The 18,496-nt window shown below is 41.7% G+C and overlaps 1 protein-coding gene across 1 annotated transcript in view; it reads right to left on the minus strand.

Annotated features, from left to right (window-relative positions):
• Nucleotides 1–8,439: 8,439 nt before the first annotated feature.
• The window catches only part of CUL3 (cullin 3), a 58,838-nt gene continuing 48,781 nt past the window's right edge, over nucleotides 8,440–18,496 (minus strand). Inside the window, exons 11-16 of the mRNA XM_075417862.1 lie at nucleotides 17,563–17,687; nucleotides 17,127–17,223; nucleotides 15,963–16,097; nucleotides 11,690–11,876; nucleotides 10,296–10,441; nucleotides 8,440–9,659 (exon numbers count right to left, since the gene is read on the minus strand). Coding sequence (XP_075273977.1) covers nucleotides 9,528–9,659; nucleotides 10,296–10,441; nucleotides 11,690–11,876; nucleotides 15,963–16,097; nucleotides 17,127–17,223; nucleotides 17,563–17,687 — 822 coding nt within the window. The 3' untranslated portion in view covers nucleotides 8,440–9,527. The remainder of the gene's footprint in view (nucleotides 9,660–10,295; nucleotides 10,442–11,689; nucleotides 11,877–15,962; nucleotides 16,098–17,126; nucleotides 17,224–17,562; nucleotides 17,688–18,496) is intronic.

An 18,496-nucleotide genomic window follows, 5' to 3' on the forward strand; every position in this document is an offset into this window, starting at 1 on the left:
CCTCCATTCCCCGCTTCTGCGCTCCATGGGGTGCACGAGACCTAACAGCAAGCAAGGGCTGGAGAGAGCAAAGAGCCTCTGTGTACCTGAAGCCCGAGTCTGCTTTCCCACTCCTGACGCCGTAAGAGGCCCGACACACACATGGTTATCCAGATACCTCTGACATACCCCGGCTTCCCTCCAGTTCCGCAGCTGGTGGCCCCTGCAGCCACTCACGAGGGAAATCTCGAAGAAAGCATGACCAGCAGCAGGCCAGCTCCAGTCATTCAGCTGGACTGCTTGCTTGAGCCGCACTTCCCAAGCAGTTCGAACATGGGCAAAAGTAGAAAGCCTTCCAAATAAGTGCATGTAACCGAAGATGCAGAAGTTTCTTTGCAGAAACTCCCACATGGTTCAGGTCTGGGTACCAGCAGCCAGGTTCCTGACTGCTACCGGCGGCGTGCCTCAGCTCGCAGCCACGGGCAGAGGCTGCACACCCCAAAAAGCTGTGCAATGTACTTTGTCCTTTACAGCTTCCTATTGGCAACAAATGTGTAGTAAAAAGGCACAGGATGTCCTTGCCTGACTACAGACATCCCACCGCAGCAACAAAGTTTGTGAGATTTGGGTTTACACAACCTGACCGAGGCAGCTTTTCTACTCAGCTCCAACCAAACCTGGGCTATGTGTCCTCAGCAAGTCATGGGGCACTTCCAGACAGATTTTCCCTCAGTTTTCACTTCAGTTAAAATACTTCAAAAAACCCAAAGCACTCCATACACACAAACCAAGACCCACAAAACATAATGACCCAACAGGCGGTTACATCAGAAATTAGTATTAGAAAACTAAGTCAAGTCAACACTACACAGAGCCAAAATCTAGCACCAGCCCGAGATGGTATCTGTGGGAGCCCTCTGCCTGCATCGCCAGCATCAACCCCACTCCCACCCAGGTCAGTGTGGGACAAGGGGGGAGTCAGCTTGCCTACATGTCAATTTAAGTTCCCAGCTTCAGGGACTCATTTCTGAAAGAGTTAACCTAGCAATTTCTACATAAATTACACTTCAAGTAAAAACCTTCCAGAAAAAGAAAACAGGCACATCTAAACAAAACTGAGACTTGCAGGGCCCAGTGAAACGTTTATTTAATCAGCTTACATTTAGCATTGTTGAAGACAGCTCAAGGCAAAATTCTTGGAAGGCCGGCAGCAGATGCTGAGAGAAACTGCACCCTGCTGAGCGTTAATGAGAGCAAGTCACCAGGAGACAGCGAGCTCGCCAACGAGTCCAAGCTCCAGCTTAAGGAACAAGTCAGACCTACGCGGTGTGAAAGCTTCTCATTACTCCCTTTCCTGAGGGCAACCCTCCTGAGATACGGGATAATGTAACCCGAATTCTAATTAAAAAAAAAGTCTTGGCCTGGATCCCACATTATGTTGGAATTGGAGATTCGCATAATTAAGTTGACAACAAATGCTGTGACAGACAAAATGCAGGAGATTATTAGCCTCATCTTTAACAGAATTTGAAAAGAAGCAATATCCAAACACTGAACAATGAGTCTTAGTGGAGGTGTCTTGCAAGGTCTAAAGAAACTCAGGCGTTGCTGGGATTTGGCGCGTGCCATAGCAAACTTTGGAAAGCAAAAGCTGTACATGAACTCACAGGCCACAGTAAGGCACAATCAGGCTCTAACACGGCTTCACTTTGAGGCCTTCAGGACTTCCCTTCCCTCTGTGACTTTTTCCTCCCAAGAACAGGGCTGCTGAAGGCTCCTCACGAACAGTGAATGGAAGTTGCACCTACTGGTGGATCCCCCGTCCCTCCCAGCTTCTCCTCAGGCAAACAGGAGCGTGTGGCTCCCAGACCATCATCTGTCCAGACAGTTTCCTGGCCTTGCCCACAGTTAACCCAGGTCAGCAGTCCCAGGACTCAAGGAGGTGCAACAGGCCCATCTCTCCTGAAGAGCAATATGCCTCCTTGCTTTGGGCTAGAGCTGCTGAGAGCAGACAGACTATGTCAGGTGGTCTGGAGACCCAGGCAGATATTGCTGTGGTAGTTACAGTCACACCACGTTTGCAAGATTTTCTTTGCAGGCAAAAGCTGTGAAAACGAAGGTCAGATTATGTTTTGTATAAGACTAAAGGACCAGAAGTACCTGCCTGAACTTCACAGCCTTAGCGTGGAATGAGACAGAAGCCTTACACTGCAGAACTGCTGCCCTTGAAAAACTGGCCTTAACTTCAAAGGTTGTAAAATAAAGAAATTCACGTTAGATATAAATACAACGATAAGCTTCTGAAGGCAAGAACCAATGCTCTGTCTTTCCACATACAGGATAATACAGTGTGATCACAACCAAGGCTCCAGGTACTAACCTAATGAGAATAACAACTCAATAATAAAAACAAGAGGGTAAAACACCCACCACACCACCACGCTCACCACTCAAGATGATCCTAACAGCCCACCTAAAGAGAAAGCAGAACTGTCCCCAGGTAATAAGACCACACATATACCAGATTTTCAGAGCACAACTGTTACTGCAGCTAATGTGCAGAAGATGCCAAAGAAGCTAAAAGTGCTTAAAGTGGAGAAGCACAGTGCTTTGAGAACCTGGAGAATCTCTCCTTCCCTTTGGAACAGCATTTTCACTCATATCCGTTATTCACCAGTTCCTCGCTAAAACCTAATTTTTGTGTTGCTCTTCATTTTGCAATGCCATTATTCGCTGAGCAGACTGAGCACAAAACATTATTCCGCGCTGATATTAGTCCATGTCACACCACATGGACCAAACCGACAGACAAGTGCAGAGCAGTGCAGTTTCAGACATCACTCCCTCACCTGGGTTCCAGCTCAGAAAAGACCAACAGTAGGCTTAATTTGAATCCAGACTTCCAAGAAGTAGAGTTTATACTCGCTTCTTTGTGAAATCTGCGTCCCTGGAGGAATGCAGTTCCCAGCTTCAGAGTGCAATGAGCAGCAATTCCTTCAAGGGAACAAGCAACCGAGATCTCTTTCTCCGCCGAGCACCCAGCACCAACTCACACAGCCTGGGACCTGGGATGAATTCCTTCAGATTTCGACAGGCGTGTTTCCCTGTTAAGGCTATGAGACAGAAATCGAACGACAGCAGCGGTGTTTGTCAACATGCTGTTATCACAGCACTGTTCATACGAACCTTCAGTGCTGTGCAGTGGCCCCACGACATGCACCCGCCGTGAACATGCAGATAACCAGGCTCCTAGAAGAGCTCAGCGTTAGAGAAACCAGTGGGTACCTTTGTTCTCAGCACCCCTGTTCCGTGTGCTGGTGCTGCCCCTGCCTTCCACCCACCTCCCCGCAGGCACCGAGAGGCTGCTGCCCGACGGACCGGTGGGACAAGGCGCAGGGCCGCTGTGTTCTGCCCCACGCAGCAGCTGCTGGCGAGAGCCTCTATAAACTGCAAAATCGTAGTTCGTTATTAAAACACATCACTCACAGAATATGAAACATGAACAGGAGGTACTGTGCGCTTCCAAGAGCTCAGGAAATATTCGTTGAGGGAGAGCTAAATCCCTCCCTGACTTCAGCATACAACGTTTCCTGCTGAAGCCGGTAACTAGCGAGCCCAAGTGTTGTCGTATCATGTAACTGCAGACCAACTGCTGGAACAACAGAGCTCAAGACACCGGGATTTTGGTCTAGACAGGGTTTGTTAGTGCTTTTCTGTTCATTTCCTCAAAACCCACCAGATTTCATGATGCACAAGGCTCACAATACACACTACACCTCATACATTACCCCGACTCTAACACTTCTCCAAAGAAATGGTTACACTAGATCAAATCGAAAATAAATACATAGATAATAAGCATAACAAATACATTTATCATGGCTAACTAAACCATACGCTTTCTGTGGCCTTTGGAAGTCTCTCTAAGGTTTTTCAGCTTGTAAGAAACAGTCAGGAAATAAAATCCAGCACTGTAACTTAAAAAGGAGATGCCCCATGGCTAGGCTGAAAACTCATGATTTTCAGATTCACAGACGGAACATTATTTTGTGTCATCACCTGACGTTGTGCACGCAACTCTCAGTCCTCGGCTGCCGCCTCCTCAGAGGCGTCACACTGCAGGGGACGAGAAGGCGCTTCTCCTGCCCCCACCCACACCATCTCAAAACACCTCCCTCACAGTCCCAAGCCGGAACCTGCAGGAGCAGCTTGCTGAAGACGCTACCGAACGTTTAACTGAGCTTCGGTCAAGGCAAGCAAAGGAAAAGAAAAGAGGGGAAAAAAGAGGAAAGCTCATTGCACAGGTCTGTGCAGAGGGATACAGAGCAGCCGGCACCCGAAGCGGGCTGCCCCATCGCCTGCAGACCGAGCGAGGGCCGGCCGGGCCAAGCATCTCCTGTGGAAGCGGGCACGGACGCAGCCGCCTGCTCCGGGTCGGTGCCTGCTGGGGGCACTCGCTCTGAGACACGACTTGGAGCACGGGCAGAGTCTCGGCTGCGCTGCTGGCACTACCACAGTGTCACCACTGCCGATGTTCAGAGCAATTTTGTACTGCAGACTCTGCTTTTTTGGTTAAAAGGCATCTCTAGCAATACTTGTTTCTTGCTGGAAGCCAGCCAGGATGCCACAAAGCCACCAGCACAGCTCGCCATCTTAATACACAACGAATTCAGGTTATAAAACCACATTTTGCACAAGGTTTGACAATACCCACCACAGCCTCAGAAGCAGTTTTGCCCCACACGCCTCCTTGGCTCTCCCCAGATGCACCTTCCCTGCACGGCGGCCGACACGCTGCGACGACAGCGGAACAGCCCCTCGCTGCCAATGCGTGTCACCCCGCTGCCTGAACATTTCTTTCCTGAGCATGCACAACACACGGCACCACCTTCGCTTTAGCTTCAGCTTCTGACAGATCACGCGTCAGCGCTCTGCCAGCACTTGAAGGGCAAAGAATACAGATTAAGTGAACTGCAGCAACACGTTGTTCAAACAGGAGGAACAGAGCAACAGTCATTAAGATTGGAGGGTTCCTCAGTGTCTGCTGCACCTCAAATTAAAGCCAAGTTTTGAACTGCAGAAGAAAGAATAATTAATAAAACATCACTGCTACAAGTTCAAATTTTCTTTCTTTTCCTATCCATAAACTTCACGTTCATCTCCATGATACTACACGCGCTAGCTCCCATGGACTCGCTCCCCATCAAAGTTCCAGTTTTGGAGGAGATATGAAGAACAGAGGAAGACCCTGACAGAAGCGAAGCTGCTCTATAGACTTGGCACACACTAATGCCGCAACAGCAGCGGCTTGCTGCGGTGAGAGGGCCGGCCATGCCAGCCAGGGCACACCAAACGCGTGAGTGGCAGCGCGCCGGGGAGACCTGCTGCTCTGACGGACACCAGCCTGCCCACCACGCACCAGCCAGGGCACACTGATGTGGGTGGGTGGTGCTGGGCGCTCCCTGCTTACCACAGCTGGCTGGGACGCAAGTGGAGTGTGCCACCATTTTTGTTTAAAACAGCGCCTTTCCATTTTCACATGAACATTCAGTTCTGTCATGCCAGACACAGCGTTCAACCACAGACAAATCCATCTGAAAGATTCAGACTATTCAATCCAGTCTGTGGGCACGCCCTGTGAACACTGCCCTATCTACTGAAGGACAGAAAGGTAGGTGAATTATTCTCCTTTTATATGTATCCAGCTGAAAGCTGGATGAAGTTCTGCATTTTACAAACTTCTCCCATGACACATTCCAGAAGGCAGAGGAGCCATTACACTTATGCTCCAGACTGAGCGCATTGCTTATTTACTGCCCAAGATATCAAAATGAGTACTAACAAAAATCGGACTTCGGTACAGACACCACCAAGACGATGCCTCTTACCAGCTCTACACACTCCTGTGAGCCCCGCTGTCGGCTGTCCAGACCTCGCTCCAGTCCACAGGGACTCCGAGGAACCGGGAGCTTATGGCCAGAGCCCACCTCGCCTCTAACCACCATGATGAGCGAACAGAGTTAAGGAGTTTCAGACCGAGCGATAAAGGTTCTTGCCAGTTCTGGACAGGCAACAAGAGGCCACAAGCAGTTCCAGTTTTTTGCTACTTTTGATATAATGGGAACCCCATCTCTGTGCAAGCTTATCCCCCAAACCATGCATCATGACAGGCTTTATTACTTGCTCTCTACATATATGCGCCACTTATCAGATACTGTACAATTTGATTACATATGAATAAAAATACTGCAGTCATCCAGAATATTTAGTGCAATGCTTTTGTTTTTACAGGTCCAGAAAAGTACATCTTACGGCAGCTGCCAGTTCTCAATGAGCAAAGGTGACACGGACAGTGTTACATTGAAAGCTTTAGGGTCGACAGGGCAAAGCTTGCCTTAGGAAAGGGGGCGAGGGGAGACATCCCATTCAGGAGTAACTCCGCATCCAAGACTCAGTCTGCTCTGCAGATATGCTCAACATTCGTTTGCTCTGTGGCAAATGGGGAAATTTTATAGATTAATTCTAGGAGACAAAAAGTGCAAATCAAAGCTCTAAAGGTAGCTAACATTGAAAAGAGCAAGAACTAACTCAGGGCTACAGAGGACAGTCTTATTTGTTACGATGGTAAATGCAGTGTACCCTCCACCCTTTAAAATAAACTCGTTACAAGGAAAGTACACGCCTACATCTCTTCAAATAGCTATAAAACTTAAAGCCTACTTTTAAGTTTAAAACTTCTAAAGAATTAAACTCCGTGTTTATTATGTCTTGTTACTGCATTTAACTGCACAGTAATGCAAAGAAACAAAACTTGCTACTGATTAAATTTTAACAAAATTACAAAGAAGTTTTAAGCAGAAATTAAGCAAGGAAACAAAAATGAAATTAGATAAGGCATAGCAAAATTCTACTATGGACTGTAAAAGAATTCTCGCTAGTGTACACAAACAGCATAAAGACATGAGCATCAAACTCACCTTAAGCAGAGTCCTAGTGATGCCTTGGTTCTCTCCAACCAGTCTTCGGTTTCTCTATCTTTAAATCCTCAGTATCACGATCTCGTTGTTCAGTGGTAAAGGCCACATTTAAGGTGATTTCAGCAAAAATCCGTTCCTGAATAATTAGCGTCTTCAAAATTCTATTAAATTTAAAATGGAAGCTACACTTACAAGTATTTGTTACTGAAGATAGCCATCACCACCTGTTAATTCTTCTAGCAACACTCTTGCCCATATAGCTTGTAAAAGAAACACCCCATAACACACGGTTACAGTGTCATTCACGTAACATTGAGGCTCAGCACTTCCAAAAGCCACCAGCGGTAGGAAGCTTCAGCTGATGCACAGCAAAAGTACCATCACAACGCTAAGGACAAAGTCCTCCCGGCATGGACTGCAACATTAGTATTTCTATAAGCTTCAGAGGGAAGAAGGACCTGTCTCTCCCTGAACAGCACCTGGGAAAGCATTAACATGCAATTACCACACCATTTGTGCTATTAAAGAATAAGATCTGCATAAAAGGAAACCTTCACACTGATACATGCAAGAGTGAGTTACATCTCGAGGAAGATGTTCCAGATGACTTAAGACACAATCTAAAACCAGACTCTCATCCAACCTGTATTTAGCATTATTCTATGGCTAAACAATGATTACATTTCTATTGAAGTTTTGCATAGACTGCACAGACACCCACAGGTGTTGGTTTTAATAACTGTCAGCAAATATATTTTTAGAATGGCTGATGGCCTAGCTGTTTTCTTTTGGGGCTAAATTCTTGATGAACAATGGCAAGAGAGTCCCTCAGCCACCTCCTCTCTGATGACCTACAAGCTAGTCTGATGCGTGCCTTTGCTGGGGGTCTGCAGTGAACTTCAGTAGAGCTTCTTAAATAAAAGCTTCAGCATAGTCCAGCTAAAACATCACCCCAATTCCAGTCCCTCTCTTTAGAGGAAATATCCTACTACTTAGCAACAGCTAGGATTTGTATCTTAACAGGCCGGAGAGGGGTGAAACTGGGGACACATTATGAAAAATACTCTCCAATCGCATTGCTACATCACACTGCCACCACATATTTGTTTAATGCAGCTAATCAAGAAATGCTCTGGCAGTATCTTAATGCTTTACAACCAAGTTTTTCTTTTTGTTTCCTCTCCGGCTCTACATACTGGGAAGCCCATCCCAACTATATTTTTCAGTGTCTATGGATGAAAGCAAGTGAACTGAGAAAAAAATATATTGTTTTGAATTAAACTTGAAAAATAGCTACAGCAGAGAAACCATGTAATGTGTGCATTGGAATGTCAGAAATACTGTTTAATAAAAACTCTGCACCACAACGCACACTTCAAACAATTTCTAACTGTGAGAATAATGATTCCACTAAACTGCAATTTTTAATTATTTTTGCAGCATACTGACAAGAAGAAAAAAGTTCCAGGGTAAAAACTAAAAATTTCATTACAGTAACAATCTTTTATTGTATGTTTGAAATGCATTTTTAAAAACAAATAGTGCACGCTGGCTTCACTTTAATCTCCTGAAATATGCACTTATGATGGGAAGCCCTGGGGCTACAGATCCATCTATGATGTTTATTAACAAAATATAACCTCAGCATGATTCCCGAGGGGACAGTATTTAGTTCCAAAAGATTGTCAACCCTGTACTCTAACACACTTGAATTAGTTGCTTGTGTACACTAAATCCATTTATTTTAAATTTATTTTGTCTACATTTAGTGAAATAAAAACAACGCCCTGTACAATCCACCAGCAGTGAGTACAACAGCAAAAATTATTATACAGTTTATACACACTAAAATCTTTTCTTTTTCCTATAAAGAAACCAGAACAAACCTAATCAATATAGAGTTTAATTTAGAAGAACTCAAATTACAGAAGGGAAAGCCAAAATTATTACTGTCTTTTCTGAGCCCCCAGAAGTTCCTGATTCATGTTGTTGGAACAGTGAGTGCAGCTGGAAGAGTGAAACATGCTCAAGTTGTCTTCTTGGGTCTTCAAAAAAATCACCAAGTATTTAAATTAAACATGGCTAGTTAAAGAAACATTTGAAGCAGAGCAATATAACTGGGAATTCTGCCTTACCAGTTGTGGTTTCTTCTAAACCCAACTTATACAATGCGCGAAGTGCTAAGCAACACTACAGAAACACATTTACATCAACACTGAAAATCTGGGGAAATGAAATTCCAACAATTTTATTTTTTTAAGTGAGCTGTATTTTCTAAATTTGTTTTTATTTTTCTGTTTTCATACAGTATTGAAAACAAACGCGGCACATTCACATTTTCCCGAAGAATTGTAAGGATGATCTCTACAGGGATAACGTTGAAAAGCCTGAAGCTCAATCAATTCATGTTGAAAACTCTCAAAAGGAGTAAAAGGCTTGATCTGAATGGTCTAGAACATGTACTGTAATTTAATAGAAGAGATGGTTGTCTTAATATTAATGATTTAAAAGAACTTCCCAGTTCATGCGAAGAGTATAGTCCAAGAATAAACCAAATTTTCTGAATGCATTTTATGCTACGTAAGTGTATACTTTGCGATCCTCAGGTGTTCGTGCCAAATATTCCCTCTCAATAAGTCCTTCAATACGTTTTTTAATAACAACTGGACTTGGTAAGAATCGGGCCTTCAGCTGCTGAGTTACCTAAAACGTAAGAACAAGAACAACAAGGTAAGATTCACAGGGCAAGTAAGATCATTACCTATCCTAACCGACCAAACTTCTAACAGTTCTCCCTCCAGTTGCTTGTTCATTTTTGGGTATGAGTCAAAGTACTGCCCCTCTACAGAGGCATGATCACCACCTGAGAATCCTCTCAATTTCACAGCCCTAAAGGAGTTCAAGAGTGGAAAATGCATACTAGTCCTGAAGCTGTCAGAACCTGGGAGTTAAGAGCAGCAGGACTCTCTCTTGCCCTCTGCTAAGAGCTCAAATCTCTCAAACCTGAACCCAACTGTCAGTAACAAGATCAAAGCAGAAATTAATTAAGTACAGTGGTTTTTGTTCCCAACTGTTATTTCAAGGAGTTTGATAACATCCTAATAGCACTAAAAGGAGGAAGGAAAATTGGATATACCCACGAGTACATGCTAAACTGAAGGATAAGGATTTAGGTCTCTTCAGATACACAGGGAGGAAAAAAAAAAAAAGGATGGATTAAATACAGCATCTCTCAAAAGCGTTTCAGAGTCATGTTACTGAGAGCTGTGTAACTTTCATGAATTAACAGGAAAAACAAAAAAATTCCCAAGTCCATATCAAAACTATGTCCAAGTATACCTCTGCTACTAGCACATTGTGTTGCATCTTCTTCCTAGATTTCATTATCCGAACTATAGCAGCTTCTATCTCATGTTTTCTGTCATCATCTACTTTCTGCCTTGTTTCTTTCCTTTCTGGATCAGATTCTCCTTGTTTGGCAGCAACTTAAAGAAAAGAAAGAGAATGTAAAGTATGTTAACAAAATTAAAATTAACTATATTGTGTAAGGGTTAGCTCCACTATTTCATCTAGACATCAAGTTATATTTTCCTGAGTTTTGACATTCTCGAACTTGGTATTTTTTTTTTATAAAAAGCAGCCACAAGAACATATCAACACTTTCTGGCATATTTTGATAGCAACTGACAAGGTAACAAACTGTTATTTAATTATTGTTATGTTAAAGTTTGAACAGTACTCACATCTGCTTAGAGGCATCACCAACCCCTACGCTCCCATTAAATATTTTTCTCTTTAATATAACACGTAATCCATTAATTAAAATAGAAAAAGGACTGAAAAATTACTTCACAAACTAGTTAAATATTTTAAAAGTTGATCAGTCAGAAGAAATAGTCTAACTTTATCACCTCCAACTCAGTTATATTCTTCGTATTCTGTTCTCCTCTTCTATTTATGCTTTATTTCTGCCCTTATGTCTAAGTTTTCTTACCCTTTCACCAAAGCATGATTATAACCAAGCCCTCCTCCCACACCACTCTACCACTTTCCCCCCTGCCCTTCTTCACTCAAAAGCCCCGAGTATTTATTGGTTTTAAAGAGGCACATACAAGAAGATTTCTGTGTAAGAAACACAAAACTACAAGTATCAAATTTGCTCTAAAACCATCTTGAACCCCAAATCGTATTCCCCTTTCACAGACATTTGTGAAGTGGAAATGAAAAAGCAGAATTCCGCTGAAGCGCATAGTTGTCACTGAATTTACTTTAATTCTGGTAGTGAAGTGCCTTTGGCCCTGATCAGAGGGTTCTCAACATCCTCATTCGTTAAACCCAAATCACTGCCCAAAAACATTATACCTACCTGGCACTTGGAAATGGCTGTTGTACCATGGGCTAAAAAAATCACTCAATTTTAAACAGTACAGCAACTTATGAGGCAATTTTCCTATTTCTGAACCAATCAGTACCATATTTTTAATTTTACTATTTAATTTGAATTTTATTGCTCTTTGAACATCCATCTTAAGCAATAATTACAAATTTTGTAATGTAAAAGGCTTAACTAAGACTTCCACACTTTTCTCGGTACTTAAATTTTTACTTTGATGCAACCAATCATCAACAAAAAACACTCTTTCACTTGTATGGACATCAATCCTGCGGAAGATAATTTGACATTTTAATGCAGTTTGGGGACTGCAAGACAATAGAATATAAAGCTCACTTACCCGTCTGAATCTTGACTCTGTGTAATTTAGATGTGAACTGATCATTCACTGTAAATATATGACCATTTTCTATTTCTTTTGATTTAGGCTCTTTTGTGAGAACACGTTGCGTTGGTTTGCCACATGCAAGGGACTGTAGGGCTCTAACTAGCTCTCTTTCAGGGATATCAGTTTCTTGCTGAATTTCCTAAATAAAAACATCTTAATTAGTTTATGGCCATGGCAGAAGTAAGTATCATGTTTTGCAAACAACTGCAGATCTTTTAAGATTGTTTAAAATGTCCACCTTCATGCGCGCAGAATACTACTGCTACAGCAGTTGTGGGGTTTGGAAGGTTAGAATTCATTCAGTAGCAAAGTCTCAATATGTACTATGCAAAACGATCCACCTGGGTCAATGTACAGACAGTGAACTCTGTCAAGTAAATAGTCACCATGAGTTGGAAATAGAAGAATGAATAACCAGCTGTTTCATTTCACTGTAATTTTCGAGAAGGCTCAAAAGAATTTGTTCACTGTCTCCAACATTTGCTGAACAGGGTGAAACCGAACCTTTTAAGTAACTCAGTGATGGCAAACATCCATGATGTTCATGAGCATTCCTGATGAAGAACTGCGTAAATGCTTTTGCATTCAACAGCACTGCTGAAAGTAAGATCTTTACACATGGAAGCAAACAATGTCTAGTTTCACCATAACACAGAAATACTCTAGATTAATTACACCTCCCTTCTGAATAACCTGAAACAATTTCTTTACAGCCCAGGTGCCTTTGGCTAGGAGTTCTCCAGGCAAAATAAAAAAAGCCCAAACCCATCACAGTGAAGCAAATGTATGAACTTTGAAGAAGAACATCTAGTAAAAGTTTGTGAAAACATGTACATAACTTGTTGCACCTCTGCCAGTATTCTTAGGAGTTCAGCTGAGTGCCATATGTTAGCCAAGTCACCAGCAATGATGTTAGTAAGCAAATTATATTGGGTGCAGAACGATGCCTTAACATGCTCTACGAGTAGGACAACTAGTGCTTCCTCAAACTTAATTTGTTCACACAGGTCCCATTCCTTAGAAGTTCATTTTAGCCTTATCTCCATTTTCTTCCTTTCTCTAGTTTGAGGAAACTGCAGACATCTCTGATTCCTCATTCCCATTCACACTCTCGAGGGCCCCCTAGCAGCTACACATTAAACTACCAAACAGAAAAAATAAACCTTGCACACTTAATTGTCCACAAGAGCTGTCACTTTCTCATGACAGCTCTTCCACTGTCCCTGTAAATTCCTAATTCTCATGGCACCCAAGTCAAACTGATGACCTTCATGCTAAAAGTAGCAGTAACAACTCCCAGTGATCAAAATGCTAAGATCTGTAATGAACTATAAAGAACTTGTTAAAAGTTCTTGAAGTAGTGACCAGAAAAATCAAACGTCAGAATACAACTAAGTTCTACTAAATGATGTTATTTCTTGACCATACTCAAGTTTTTTAAAATCAATCCAGAAAAAATGCCACTCTTCTGTGGTCGTCATCCACCACTGACAACATGCAATAAAAATAATTTGGATGTACTGGCCTCTACCCGGACTCTGTCCTTCATTACAGTGCATCCCATACACTACCAGGTCTCTCCAATGCTAAGGCTCAGACAGAATATGCATTCCTTTTTAACTATAGACCAAACATTACATGTGCAATGTTGACTTTATGTGAAATCACATGAAATTGTGTTTTTGATGCAAGTTCAAATTCATTTGAGTGAGGTAAATTAAAAAAAATTAAAATGAAAAAAATTTAGCATTTTCTATACTGCTTATGGATGACTGGAAAATAAAGTATTCTTAAATTTCAGAATATTTGTAGCACAATGCATTCAGAGATATTCATAGTATTCATAATAAGTGACATATTTTAACTGTTTGCTAGTACCAAAACACCTCTTCCCAAGCAGCTCACAGAAAGGTACTATATCTTCATTTGTTGCTTTAAATAACACACAATTGTCACCTTCACTTTTTTCCAGATCCAGCACAAAGCAGTATCAAAAAAAACCCAAAAACGCTGTAGCACTTTACATGGTCACAGGGATAACAAGCTGACCACGAGCCAGCAGTGTGCCCTGGCTGCCAAGAAGGCCAACGGGATCCTGGGGTGCATTAAGAGCAGTGTGGCCAGCAGGTCGAGGGAGGTTCTCCTCCCCCTCTACTCTGCCCTAGTGAGGCCTCATCTGGAGTACTGTGTCCAGTTCTGGGCTCCCCAGTTCCAGAAAGACAAAGAGCTACTGGAGAGAGTCCAGCGGAGGGCTGTGAGGATGATGAGGGGACTGGAGCATCTCTCCTACAAGGAGAGGCTGAGGCAGCTGGGCTTGTTCAGCCTGAAGAGGAGAAGACTGAGAGGGGACCTAATAAATGCTTATAAATATCTCAAGGGTGGGTGTCAGGAAGATGGGGCCAGACTCTTTTCAGTGGTGCCCAGCGACAGTGTTGCTCTATAGAAATATAACAGATCATACATTTTTCTGAAGGAATTTTGCTATGCAGTAATACTTCAATTTTCTGTAGCATCTTATGTATAATTTTTAAATCACCATTTCCCCATTTTTCTCTCAATCACATGGCTCAAAGGCTATTAGGATTAGTGCGAGGATCTTGTCAAGTTTGCAATTAATAAGCACACTGAATACAAAACAAAACCAGCAAAGTCTGTTCAACTGGGAAGGCAACTTCAAATTAATGTGTTCAGCTGTGAATCTGCAGAAACACTTGTAGATCAGACAGTTTTATGCTTACACAAGCACACACCACAAGTCATCTCTCATGCTATGTTGCAGGAAAAGCACTAATTTGATATGACAGAGAAATAACAGTTGCCTATCACTCAGCAATTAATCACAGTATTCAATAATCAATGAACAAAGATAAAACTCATTCTACTCTAAGTTTTCATAAGCTTTCCTGGCTGGAGTTAAAGACAACTCCCACACATTTCACCAAAGAAATCAAACCAAACAAAAATGCCTTCTTAACATTTTTGTTACAGTGGGACACAAAGTAAGAGTTTAACAACTCCCAAATCAGAAATAAACAGAACATACACAACCCTAAAAGCACATGGACATACTTCTCTTCATACTTCTTTTTCACTGCTATACCAAGTATTATTTATTCATATATAGGCAAGGCTCTACTACTCATAAAGCCTACAATTGTGAAATAAGGTAGCCACCAACCCAATTTTGACACCAACTTCAAGAAAAATTGAACTGTTCAGTCCCCCTCATTTTCTCCCCTCAAGTATTCTGCAGAGAAAGTACTCACAGCTGTAACGCTCTTACAATAGATTTCACCACACACAGGACTTTGTGCTCTAAAATAATCTTTTTTCGAACTATGAGTATTTATTAAGAGCCTCTTATCAAACCCTGCCTTCCTTAATCCCAGCTGAGATTGTTTCAAAGCAACATTCTTTATTAATGGGCTAGAAGTATGCCAAATAAGCCGAAAACAAAATCCAAATAAAAGGCAAATGATTACTATGCACAGCACAGTCAAAAGTAGATGAGAAAACCTGGAAATCCACTCCATTTCAAACTGCACGCATACTGCTTTACAAGGCTGCCAATGCTCTCTCAAACAGAAGGTAATGTCTAAAACAAAACTGTTGATTGACATTAACAAGACAATGCTCAAACCTCATAGCACAGGATTCTCTTCCATTCCTAAAGCCTTCTTAATCATCATCTATCAACTGACCACTTCAACCTTTCCCAGAAACGCCCCTCTAGTCTCCTTGTTCAGAATCAGTCTGGACCTTCTTCATCGTCCTTTCTGGCTCACCAGCTCAGAGAAGGGATGAAAGTTCTTTGATTCATCCTACAGCTCACTCCAGCCTGCCAGCTTAAGCACTTCAGCATTTAAAAAGCCAGGATACAAACTCTTCTCCACCCTTTGGCCTCTAAATCCAGTTTCTCAAGGATAAAATGAGTGAATGGAGCCACCTGCTGCATTCCTACTTCAGCTTTTCTGTAGCTTTATGACCTAGGAATAACAACACCCACAACTCTCTTCAACATTCCTGAAATCTTCTGTTCCCAGATAATTTCCTCCCCTAGGACTGCTTCCCAGGTGCACTGCTAATGATCAGCTTCCTGTATTTATTCGCCTGCTCCACACTCAAATACAGTAAGAGGCACCTGATCTTCAAAGGTCTATTCAAGAGGACCAGAAAGTGCCTAAAACAGTGATTTAAAATTAGGTGAGAAAACCACAACCCTTACCTCAAATGTGTATTTTTCTCTGTTGTTAAAGAGCATTAATATCGTCATCTGGAAAGTGGAGACTTGCAATATGTGCTTCCGTGTATTTGAGCCAGTTACTTGGGCGCCTCCTACACCAACCTCTGAGCCATCTTCCTATTTTAAAATTACAAAACTACTATTAGATTATCCTCCACTGCAAAATATTTTACCTTGGTAAGAAAAAAGTTATACGATGAAATATTTATCTAGGAGATCAGTCTACACAAGTGCTAGGATAGCACACGCCTGGCAGCATAAAGAGAATGCCTCTCCAGCAGCCGTCTCAGAACCACGGGGTGACTGAGGCTGGAGGCACCTCTGCAGGTGCCACTGTCCAGCCACCACTCAGAGCCAGGCCATCTAGCACAGGATGCTCAGGGCTGCGGCCAGTCAAATACTGAGCATCTCCAAGCACAGAGGCTCCATCACCTCTCTGGCCCCTGTTCCACTACTTGCCTATCCTCCAGTTTTCTTACTCTTTATCTTAAATTATCAAAGTATTTATCCTACAGTAATACAATTTTAACACACTCAAAGGCATATTATTAATACTTTTTGTTATAAAATTTTTGTTTTCATTTTGCATTGCCTTCCACGTTCCCAAGCATCCTGTCACTACCTCTAGCTTAGAATTTTAGAACTGGTCTAAATCACTAGCATATTGTTTTCTTGCATAAATAAACATTAAGCATTGTACTTCTATAAACTCTACTAAGGTTCTTATGTTTGAAAAAAATGTTGTCTACATTGCTAGCACTCTGTATATGCAAAGCAGGCTAAACTTCACTTAACGCTTTTTCACATTAACAAAAATCACTCTAAAAAGTTTCATTTCACTTTTGATTGATTCAGTCAAAAAAACCCACAACACTCAAACCACTGACGTCCCTTCAAAATTAAAATTACTTCTTTTTATGAGGTAACAAAGAAATGATGCCAAATAATGCATTCAACAGATTTGGGGGGGGGGGGGGGGGGGAAGTCAAAACAAAACTGCTACAAAGGAAGAATCAGACTATAAAGCTGATGGAAGGCATCTTTTTCTTATTGTTATATTACCAATAGGTAAGCTTTTATTTTGCAAAATTCTGAAATTACTACTTTAAAAAAAAATACAATATTTTCATAATCTTGATACTTTACCTTTTTAACAGGCCCATAGAAAGTGGCATTGAGATCTGCAGAACCCATATGATGCTGGAGTGTCAGCTGTCGCCCACTATGTTTGGCTAAATAAAATCTGCAACATAATTGAGTTGAATTGAAAACTTCATATATAGTTCACATTTTGTATCTAAGAGGAATCGTTTTAACAGTTACACAGACTTCTCACAGACATTATGGACACTAAGAAACTTCTAACCTTTGCTTTTTCAAAACTTTAACTCTCGTTAGAATTCTAATTAAAAGCTCCCCAAAACTGAACTCTCATAATGTGACGATTGCATTCTCTAATTTTCACGTGAACTGAGGAACACCAGTATGCTAGCATGTGTCTAATGGTAAAATATATCCGTAAGTTAACTTTAGAAACTTTCTTCTTAAAAACTTCTACCTAAAAATCTGGTTTAATACATACCTTCTAAATATTTCAAAAGCATGCCTGGGAGCTGGAGGGATGTTGCACTTTGGTGTGGCTGACTGAGTAGGCCAGTAGCCTGTTGTAAGGACCCGCACTGTAAGATCAACACCACCTAATGAGACCTAAGGACAATTGGAAGAAAACATCCACTATTTTAATACAGGATCACATTTCACCCATTTTCTGTATCAGTGCAGGGTGTACAGAATTCTCACAGACTAAGGAAAAAAAGAGACACATGTCCGTAAACTTTAGTTTCACAAAGCCAGACCAAAGAATTCATCACTATCAGAGTAGATGGTACGGCAAAAATCCTCCACATTTTTCACCTCTGGCTTTTAAGAGTATATAGAATTTAACAAAATAAGTTCTTAATCAAGAATGAAATGCCTGTGATCATAAACAGAACTCATAATACATGTAACAATTGTTTCTAAACCGGTTTTTGATGACATGTAGTAAAGCCAGATAGCTAAATGTATCTGTTTCAAAGTAACTGTTTATAAATTTAGTCTCTGGGAGCAGAGAGTAAATACTGAATATCTAAAATTAAACCGCAGGGAGCTTTTCCTCCAATTTACCTCCGGACTGCAGTGTAAACAGTTACTCACTTTTACACATGCAGCCTCGCCACTTTCCCTAAGAGGGCTACTACCATAAACATTCAGCACTGGTTAGCAAACATTCTACATCTGAAGTGCAGGTCTATAAAGTAGTTCTGTTAGTAGGTGATACACATCTGGCTACCAGTGAAGCACAATCCTCACCAGGTATCTCAACTAAGTTGAATATTATCAAACTTAAAACTGACTACTTTCAGCTCTAGGAGGTATAATGAATACCTCCAAAGAACACACGTTACAGACAAGAAAAAACAAACCATACTATATGCAATTTGTCACAAACCTGCTACATAGAAATAGAGCATGTT

The sequence above is a fragment of the Opisthocomus hoazin genome, chromosome 4, assembly GCF_030867145.1.
Source record: "Opisthocomus hoazin isolate bOpiHoa1 chromosome 4, bOpiHoa1.hap1, whole genome shotgun sequence".
Lineage (NCBI taxonomy): Eukaryota > Metazoa > Chordata > Aves > Opisthocomiformes > Opisthocomidae > Opisthocomus > Opisthocomus hoazin.